This window comes from Quercus suber, unplaced genomic scaffold (genome assembly GCF_002906115.3).
Source record: "Quercus suber isolate HL8 unplaced genomic scaffold, Cork oak 2.0 scaffold_171, whole genome shotgun sequence".
Taxonomy (NCBI): domain Eukaryota; kingdom Viridiplantae; phylum Streptophyta; class Magnoliopsida; order Fagales; family Fagaceae; genus Quercus; species Quercus suber.
Window position 1 is genome coordinate 1,186,726 of NW_027069631.1, and position 10,724 is coordinate 1,197,449.

General features: G+C 30.3%; 1 protein-coding gene across 1 annotated transcript; it reads right to left on the reverse strand.

Moving 5' to 3' along the window:
• Nucleotides 1-1,796: 1,796 nt before the first annotated feature.
• LOC112006439 (chitinase-like protein 2) lies at nt 1,797-3,838 on the reverse strand. Its single transcript, XM_024038705.2, has 3 exons — nt 3,349-3,838; nt 2,832-2,994; nt 1,797-2,470 (listed from the first exon to the last, which is right to left on the reverse strand). The coding sequence occupies exons 1-3, from the start codon at nt 3,731-3,733 to the stop codon at nt 2,062-2,064; spliced, it is 957 nt and encodes a 318-aa protein (XP_023894473.2). The 5' UTR covers nt 3,734-3,838; the 3' UTR covers nt 1,797-2,061.
• Between the last annotated feature and the right edge of the window lie 6,886 nt (nt 3,839-10,724).

Here is a 10,724-nt window from a genome sequence, read left to right on the forward strand (position 1 = left end):
ACTTGACCGGTCATGCAAATAATACACTTAACAACCATTGATATGACATATATTTTTTTTTTTAATAATTATTTTATAAGTAATGATGTTTTTATTTAGCTAATAATGGTTTTTTTAAGAAATAAACTCACACGAAAGAGTGGGAGGATGATATTTTTTCTTGGTCCAATATTAAAATGAAATTAACAACTTTATTTTTTAAGGGAAATTTGGTCAGTTTCTAAGATATTAAAAAATTAACAAAACTATTCATATTTCAAAACTTGTCGGGAATTTTAGAAAATGCTCATGAAGAAAATTCCAAAAGCTTCCCTCAATGATATATGCCTATTTTTGTTCCCATCATTTTATAAGATTTCAAGAATAAATACACATATAAGCGTTTTATTAAGAATTTAAGATGCCTTTTATTTATTAGCTAATTATATATATATATATATATATTTGTGATATGTCAAAATTTGTGATAGGTAGATAGTGGGGAGAGGGAGGGTGGAGATTAGCGGAGAAATGGGGGAGGGGGGCCATAGCCCCACTTGACTTTTAAAATTTTCCCCCACCTCTTTTAGTTTAATAAGAAAAAAAATTTAAGGTATGTGTAGATTTTGTTAAATAAACCCTTCATATTTTTATTTACTTAAATTATTGCAAAAATTCCTTCGAAGTAATGTTGCAAAAGTAAAAATGTCTCATTTTTTAATTATTTTAATATTCAATTTTGTTGGTTAAATTACTCAATAAATCTTAAATCTTGTAAGTAAATGCTATTCTTCAAACTTTTATTCATATTGAAAAATGTTATGTTCATAATACTTTCACAATATTTTTCACACCAATCTTAGGTGGCAATATGTTACTGGTTCTCATTTGGATATACCATTGACATAACTTTTTTACCCACTACTAACACTTTGTCACTTAAGAAAATATTGTGAATGTAACATTTCTCATTCATTCTGTATATATAGAATTAGGGATATAGGATTGTATAAAAAAAATTAAAAATCTTTTCACTAGAAGAAAATATGTTGTGGCTTTTATGGATAAAAATTTAGGACATGTGCTTCTACTTTGTAATATCTATAAACGAAAGAAGAAAATTTCATAAATTATTATTATATTTATCTTCTAATATATTATATTGTATGTTTTAGGGCATATATACAAAATTGACATTTAATCTATTCAAAACTAATTGATTTGCATACATTTCCAGTTTTCTAGAAACTATTATTATAGTCTAATGAGTAATATTTAATTCATTTAACAAAAGAAAATATGGATTAAATTTTAAAGAAAATTAACTATGATTAATACACTTTGGGAATTCATTAGACTTGACTTAATGAAAGAAAATATTTTTTCTTAAATTATATGTAACTATCTATTTTATATATATATATATATATATACACAAGAACATAATGTATATAATAAACTATGTCAAATAAATGGGCAAAGAATGAATTATACACAAATTGTGTGTACTATTTTGTGGATTTGAAAATTATTGATAATTTTAGGTTGAACCCCTAGAAAAATAATTTATGACTTTACTAGAACTGAGATTTGAACCAAAGACACGTGACACTATAAAATATCTCACTAACATTGACTTATCACTTAAGACCCTCAAAAAAAAATAAAAAATAAAAAATAAAATAAAAAAAGCCCTCAAGTATGTTACAGTTATAGACCAACATAAATGCTCATTTTTTGTACGTTATGCTTGATATAAACAAAGGAGGCAAAAAAGAGGGATACATTCCAAGATTTTACTAATAACATACATATTATACAATCCACTCTAAATAATTACACAATAACAATAACCAAAACAAAAATATTTCAAAGGTTAAATAACACTAGCAAAAGGCAGCTGCCAATCCATACAAACTTTTATTGTCTAAGCAAGTTTAGCTTCACACAAAAACATACAAGCAGATTATAAAAGCTCTTACTCCTTCATGTTTGAACTTTTCCTTCGGTTACTTAGTATATATGTTCGTAGAACCATATTAATGCATTACTTTATAAAGAAAAGGATTAGTTAAAGAAAGATCAAGGAGACGAGGAAGGGGTTGGATTGAAAGCAACTTGCTCAGCACAACTGAGCACTTCATGAGGCCCTGCTTCTTCACGACCAACACCCATAAGATCAAGGTAATATAGGTAATGGGATATGATGTTGTTCATGAACTCATTATCACCTTGACCACAAACAAGGTCTCCATAAAGCACATTTATGGTAGCTCCAAAACCAGAAACTCGCTTGGCGAGAGAGTCATTCTTTGTGGGTTTCCAGTAGCCAGTAAAGACATCATGTGCTGAAGGTTGATGCTCCATAATTGGTGTCATCCACCTCCAAATTGCAACTTGGAAGCTAAGGGTAGCATTTTGTTCAATGTATTCTGGATGGTTCAACAAATCCACCTTTAGATCTTTACTGGCTTCTCCATAATTGTAGTTCCTATTAAAAGCATCAATAAAGAAAGTTTGGATTGTGGCATGCAACAATGAATTGATCAATAATAAAATCTTCTCTGATAGGAAACAAAAGATACATACAAATATTAGGGTAATATAAAAAGTAGGCTGCACATTTCTTTTTTCAATACTTAATTACTTGAATTTCATTTGAAGAATGCATGACTTATGTACTCTTATTTGAATTATGCTAGAAAAGGTACTCATTTTGATGTTTTATTAACTACTAAACATAAAAATTCTATAGAAATTTCAACTTGAGATTAAATTGAATAATATAAGACGAGAAAATAATTCAAATGCATAAATATAAAGACTGTTAGCGTTATAGAAAAGATACATACCAATAAATAGGCAAAGCACCCCGGCCATAGTATGCAACTCCAGGAGCACAGGGATAAATGTTTTTGTCATGCTCATCACAATAAGTATTTGAGTTGGAATTCATTTCCTTATTATAGCATAAACCCCATTCTAATGGCTCCTTACTGGCCACTTTATTTCCACCTGAAAAAAAGTATCATCCAGTTTTACTTTGTACAGCAAGTGAGCGAACAAAGGGTCATTGACCATAGCTCATTTTTAATTTTAATTACGCAAACAATTCTTCAATAGGATAATTAGTAAAAAGAGATTTAATCATATCTTAAGATTTATTCAAATTGAAAAAGATCCAATCCAATCAGTCCATAGAACTGCAATAAAATGAGTCTTCAAAGTTCAAACACAGTATGATCAAACGTCAACAAAATTTAAACCCTCACATATGAAATCAAAACCAGACAAGAAAGAAGTCCTTCCTCTCACACACACATAAACTTAAATTTAAATTTCCCTAGACAGAAACTATGAAGTACTCACAGGAGGTTCTGGTGCCAACATGGGCAAGAAAAGCTGCGACTTCTTTGGTTCCAAAGAAGGTGGAGTTGATGTAGGTAGTACCAAAGCCGTAGGGCTGGTAGTGAGCAGAGGCAGCGATAAAAGAGTGGTAGTCCCAAAAGCCCTTTGCATGGGCCTCAAGGGAGTCCCGGTTTGAGAACAAGTTCTCAAACTGGTCGTTCTGGAAATAGTCATTAATGACCCCATCACAGCATCGATTTTTAGCGGTGCGGCAGTCATAACAGCTATTATTCTTAAACTGGTCGTTCTGGAAATTGTCATTAATGACCCCAGCACAGCATCCTTTGTTGCAGTTAGTACAGCCCATTCGACTATATGCACGTCGTGGGCACGGAGTATTACACATAACACACGGCGGCGTATTACACTTATAACACGCAGCTGCAGCGGCAGAGTGGACACAATTAACAAGCACAGATAATATCAATGCCTTTGTCAAGATTACAGAACATTTATACTCCATTTTTGCACGTAACATTAACAAAAAGGGATCAGGGTGGAGTTTGGAGAGAGGTGTGTACCTTCCCTGTATATTTATACCTGGTCTGGGTGCATGTGAAAGAAGGAAAAGTAAAGAAAAGAAAAGACAGTCAAGTGAAGTGTGCGCAACGGTGCAAGTCATCTGTCTGGTGTCGGGAGCCTTTTCACAAAAAGTATTGATCGAATGGATAAGTATTTACTGCGTTAATCTGAATGCACCTTCAAAATCACTTTCTCTACCAATAAAAACTTGGCTTCTTGTTATTGTGACGAAAGTTTGTGTGAACGTAGAATTGTTTCTCCGAAAAGGAATATAAGTAAACACGTGAATCATATGCGATACAATAAAAACTTGGCATCTTGTTAGAGTGACATTATTAATAGAAAATATTTAAATAAAACAGTCCCAAGTAATTATTTCAATACATATGATTAATATTTACATGAACATTATTTAATCCAAGTCGCGTGGCATCATTTTATTTTACTCTTTTTGTTGTTGTTGATATTAATAGCTTTGAGATATTGTTGAAACTGTAAGATTTAATTCTAAAGAATCAAAACTTATGACAACAAAGGATTTTGCTTTAGTTTTAAGACAAGCTCTAAAGTATAAATTAAAATTATAATTTATTCAAAAATTAATTAATTACAAAAGGAGAGAGAGAGAGAGAGAGAGAGAGAGAGAGAGAGAGAGAGAGAGGAGAAGAAGAAGAAGAAGAGGAGGAGGAGGAAAAGATTATATTTCTTTTCTATTGGAAGATTTGGGGATGGTAAATATTTTATTTAAAAGTGGTTTGATGCTTTTCCAGTGGGGCACAAAAAGAAAGAGGAATTGGTATATTCACATGACGTCACTGCCATGCGTACTTGACCGATCATGCAAATAATGCATGCAACAACCATTAACGTGTATTGCAAATATCAAATGACTTCTTTTTTTTTTTTTTTTTTTATTTTATGAGTAATGTTAAGATCGCAATATTTTCACAAGAGAATATAAGTGATGAGTTATTATTGATTTTAATTTGAACTTATCATTGATATTATTTTTTTACTTATTAATAACAATTGAGATCTAGAACTTATTTTGAAATTATTATAGATGTAGTATTACTTAATTTGTTGTTCAAAAAATTGATCTAGAGTTAAAAAAAACTTTCATAATTTTTATTTGGAATTTTTATTTTTTTACCATGATTGATATTACTTGTTTTAATTGATACAAAACAAAAATGATGTTAGTGATACATCCATATAAAAAAGACATTTTAATAACAATTTATAATATTAAATACCTAATATTGCCTTTTATTTAGCTAATAAAATTTTTTTTGGCCAAAATACAAAATTCACCATCTAATTTTACAATTTTTCATTTCAGTCCTCTAATTTGGATTTCATCATTTTAGTCTTCTAAGATTTTTTTTTTCTTAATTAAGTCATCTGTTAACCATCTGTTAGCTATTGTTGTTAAAATTAAAATTAAAAGTTATTATTTTTAATTTTAAGAAAACGTTAATTTAAAAAAAAAAAAAAAAAACTAGAAATTAGATGAAGAAAGGGCGTCTTATTTTGGGTGCAACAAGAGATGTATCTACTTGCTCAAAAAATGACTGTTGTTCCTTGCTCCACCTGACCAATGTCACCACCGGGAAGGGTAATAAGCCGGTTTGGATAACATTAAAAGTTGCGTTGTGTTTTTAGAATTCACGTTTCGGAAATTTTTTTTTTTTTTAATGCATGAACAGTAAAATTACTGTGCTGGAGACAATTATTACTGTTCATGTACTGTAGCACACTATTTACGCATTGTAGCAATACTGTTCACTAATTAAAAAACATTAAAAATGGGTCCCACCAGTACTATTTATATATTTAAAAATTATTTTGCTACATTGTTTTTAGCAACAATTAGTTTTCAGCAACAATAAGCAACAATAAATTGTATCCAAATGGACCAAATGTAAAACTGGCAGCAAATGTCCATCCCCTTGAGGTTTTTGTGGCTGAATCATACTATTCCAAGCAATATCTAGATGGTTTCAAGTGGCTTTCTCAATTCATTTAGTAGTAGTAGAGTCGGTATCTTAGGCATCAGATTCACGTAGCAATTTTCTCATGGTGAGGTGGTATCTATGTATATATCTTTTAGGCATTAGAAGTGAAGATTTGACATTTTATTTCAAGTGGAGCTATTGGGAACGCGGTCAATTTGATTGTTGATTTTCCTCCTTCAATTGCTTGGTTAATGATTTGTGCAATATGATGATATGTGATTGTAATTTAAATTTCTTGTTTACTCTCAAGTTTCAAGAAAGCTTGCATGTTTTGTAGTTGCCTAGATCTAACTCTTGCTGTGTTAGACCAGGCTATTTTCTCTTTCTCTTTTTTCCATTCTTTCTCCCTCTCAGTCTCTCACTATAGGGATTCAATTTTGTTCTTTCAATTTTAATCTCCAAGGACCAAATACGAAGTCAATTAATCCAATTTCAGGTTTTTTTTTTTAATTAACATTTTCTTAAAATTAATAAATAAATAATAAATTAAATAATTGATAAAAGATAACAACAGAAGCTAATGGATTATTCACCACAAATAACTTAATTAAAAAAAAATGAAATTTAGAGGACTGAAATAATAAAAACTAAACTTAGAAAATTAAAATGAAAAGTGGTAAAACTTAGAGGGTAAGTTTTTGTGTTTGACTTTTTTTTTTTTTTTTTTTTTAAGAAATAAAGAGAGTGGGAGGATGATATTTTTTAAATGGTCCAATATTTAAATGAAACCACTTTATGTTTAATTTTGTCAGTTTCTCGGATCTTAAAAAATTCTCAAAACTATTCATATTTCAAAAAACTTGTCTCAACAGTAAATTTAGAAAATTCTCAGGAATAAAATTCCAAAAGTTTCCCTCAATGCTATATGCCTATTTTTGTCCCCATCATTTTGAAAATTCCAAGAATATATACACATATACCGTTTTATTAAGAATTTAAGACACCTTCTATTTTGCTAATAATAATGCTTTATTATTATTATTATTATTATTATTATTATTATTATTATTATTATATTATATTTAAACTTTTTGATAAGTACATAGTTCGAGAGGGAGAGGTGGAGATTAGCGGTAAAAGGGGGGTAAAGTTTTACTCTCCTCCTTTAGTTTAATAAGGAAATTTAAGGAATGTGTAGATTTTATTTAATAACCCCTTTTGTATTTTTGTTTATTTAAATTATTGCAAAACTTCCTTCAAAGTAATGTTGCAAAAGTAAAAATGTCTCATTTTTTAATTATTTTAATATTCAAATATATATATATATATATAGTATATGTTTCGAAAAGTACATGAATTATAAATCTTAGATCTTGTAAGTAAATACTCTTCTTCTACTAAAAAAAAAAGCCTCTTATTATTTTTTAGAAATGTTATGTGCATAATATTTTTATAACATTTTCACATCAATCTTAAGTAATAATACGTAATTGGTTCTTATCTGGATACACAACTAACATTATTCTTTTACCCACCACTAACAGTTATAGCACTTCTCGTTCATTTTGTATATAGATCATTAGGGATATAGGATTGTATAAAAAAATTTAAACATTTTTCATTAGAAAAAAATACGTTGTGACTTTTATGGTTAAAAGTTTAGGACATGTACTTCTAACTTGAAATATCCATAAACAAAACAATTTTTTTTTTAATTCACGATTATTATATTTATCTTCTATTATATTATTTGTATGTTTAAAGGCATACAAAATTGACATTTAATATTTATCTATTCGAAATTTATTGAATTGCAAACATTTCATGTTTTCTAGAAACTATTATTATCGTCTAACGTGTAATCTTTAATTTTTTTTTTTAAATATGGATTAAATTTTAAAGAAAAACTATGATTAATATACTTTGGGAAGTCATTACACTTGACTTAATGAAATAAATATTTTGTCTTAAACTATATGTAAGTATAATTGACTTAATTAATAAAAAAAATTTATATACGCAAGATCACATAATATAGAATAAATTATGTTAAATATATGGGTTAAGAATAAATTATACACAAACTTTGTGTTTACTATTTTGTAGTTTTAAAAATTATAGATATTTTTGGGCTAAGCTCTTAGAAAATAATTTATGACTTTGCATGAGGTGAGATTCGAATCATAGATATGTGATACTATAAAACATGCTATTACACTATCAAACAACATAAATGTTTTTTTTTGTTTTTTTGTTTTTTTTGTTTTAAGTTATGCTTGATATAAACAAAGGGAGCGAAAAGGTCGGATATATACATTCCAAGATTTTACCAATAAAATACATATTATACGAACATAGAGAGGTTTGTAGACAATCCACTCTAAATAATTACACAATATATAACAATAAACCAAAACAAAAATATCTCAAAGGTTAAACAACACTAGCAAAAGGTAGCTGCAAATTAATGCAAAATTTTACTGTCTAAGCAAGTTTACCTGCACACAAAGACATACGAACATATGATAAAAGCTCTTACTCCCTCTTCATGTTTGAACTTTTCCTTTGGTTACTTATATATATGTTCGTAGGACCATATTAATGCATTACCTTAGAAAAAAACGGATTAGTTAAAGAAAGATCAAGGAGATAAGGAGATAAGGAATAGGTTGAATTGAAAGCAGCTTAGCACAGCTGAGCTCTTCATGAGGCCTTGCTTCTTCTCGACCAACACCCATAAGATCAAGGTAATATAGGTAATGGGATATGATGTTGTTCATGAACTCATTATCACTTTGACCGCAAACAAGATCTCTATAAAGCACATTTATGGTAGCTCCAAAACCAGAACTAGTAAAGACATCAGGTGCTGAAGGTTGATGCTCCATAATTGGTGTCATCCACCTCCAAATTGCAACTTGGAAGCCAAGGGTAGCATTTTGTTCAATATATATATTGGATGGTTCAAAAAATCCACTTTTAGATCTTTACTGACTTCTTCATAATTGTAGTTCCTGTTGAAAGCGTCAGTACAGAAAGTTGTTTGGATTATGGCATGCAACAATGAATTAATCAATAATAAAATCTTCTCAAGCAGGAAACAAAGGATGCATACAAGTCTTAGGGTAGTAGCAAAAGTAGGTTGCACCTATTTTTTAAAAGAATCAGTTGCTTGGATTTCTTTTGAAGAATGCATAACTTATGAACTTGTATTTGAATTATGCTAGAAAAGGAATTCATTTTGATGTTTTGTTAACAACTAAACATAAAACTTTTATAGAAGTTTAAACTTAGGATAAAATTGAATATAAGATGAGAAAATAATTGAAATGCATAAATATAAAGAATTTAATATTATTGTTAGCGTGATAGAAAATATACATACCAATAGATAGGCAAAGCACCTCGGCCATAGAATACAACTCCAGGAGCACATGGATAAATGTTTTTGTCGTGCTAATCACGATAATTGTTCGAGTTGGAATTCATTTCCTTTTTATAGCATAAACCCCATTTCCACCTGAAAATGAATCATCTAGTTTTACTTTGTATAGCGAGTAAGCATCCTGTGAAGTGAGCCATGTAACCTGCACATGCTGGAATGCAAAGAGTCAGGACAGGATGGAGACAGCTGTATTTCGCGAGTAACTCGTAGATAAGGCCTTCCTGCGAAACATTCTGTTTTGCCAGATTGTGCTATCTGATACACACTTTCTGTACCCATATTACATATACCCACATTACCCACAAATGTTGAGGAGTGCTTCAGAGAAAAAACTTCTACCTCTCCATTGCCATACCATTGAGAGGTAGATAGCCCAAATACTTACTGCACCATTTCAGAGTGTCAAGTGAGGTTTTGGAGCTACTAAGAAGTATTGGAAGAAACCAAGGATGGTAGATACAACATGGAGCTTGTTGCGAAATCCGAAGAGCTAGACAAGACACGGTTCGAAGAAGCCTTATTGGAGTAGGAGCTTGGAGGGCTTAGGTACATCGGGTAGATTAGACTTGGAGGGTCTCTTGCTAACCCATATATCGCAACTGATTGTCTAGTGGATTGATTACCGCTTGGAGGGCGGCGGAGAGGTTTTTCACTGAGTTCTTCGGTTTCCTCTTCAATAACACATCGGCATGTTATCTTGTGTTTGCATTCTTCTTCCCTACTCTTTTACATTCTATTTTAGTGCTATGCTGTTATGATTATGGATTAGAGTAGCTTGTTTGTTTATCCGCTTGCATTTACACTTTTTCGCACTTAGTATTAAGTTAGTGTAAAATTAATTGAGCTGTAACTTTTATTTGGGAGTTTAAACAGATCTTGTGTTTTCAACACATTTTCGAGCTTTCAAAATTCTTCCTCATGGACGGAGTTCAAAGCACATCTTTCAATTTTAGCACACGACTAGAAGTGAATTTCAACTCGACCTCATCACTCCAAAGATACTTGGTTTTGCTAGAATCATCAAGCATAATTGTTTTTTCTTCTTTAAAGGGAGTGTACAACTTGAACCAATCTTTATCATTGCAGGCATGCCTATTAGCACCAGAGTCTACCCACCACCCTTCAACATATTGCACCATATTGATATTGTTAGGTTCTAAGACTTTAGGATGTAAATGTATTAGAACTTCAATGTGTAATGTTGGCAAACCATGATCAAAACTTAAAGTCTAGATTTAGGCTACTCAAAATGTGTTTATTTGTAAAGTTGGAATAAAGTGTACTGCTAGATTTATTGGTGTAAATTTACAAGGGTTGATCGATCGAAAATTAGACTCGATCGATCGAACCTCGTGCAGATTTTTTTTTTTTTTTTTTTTTTTTTTTTTTTTTTTTTTTTCTTTTTTTTTTTT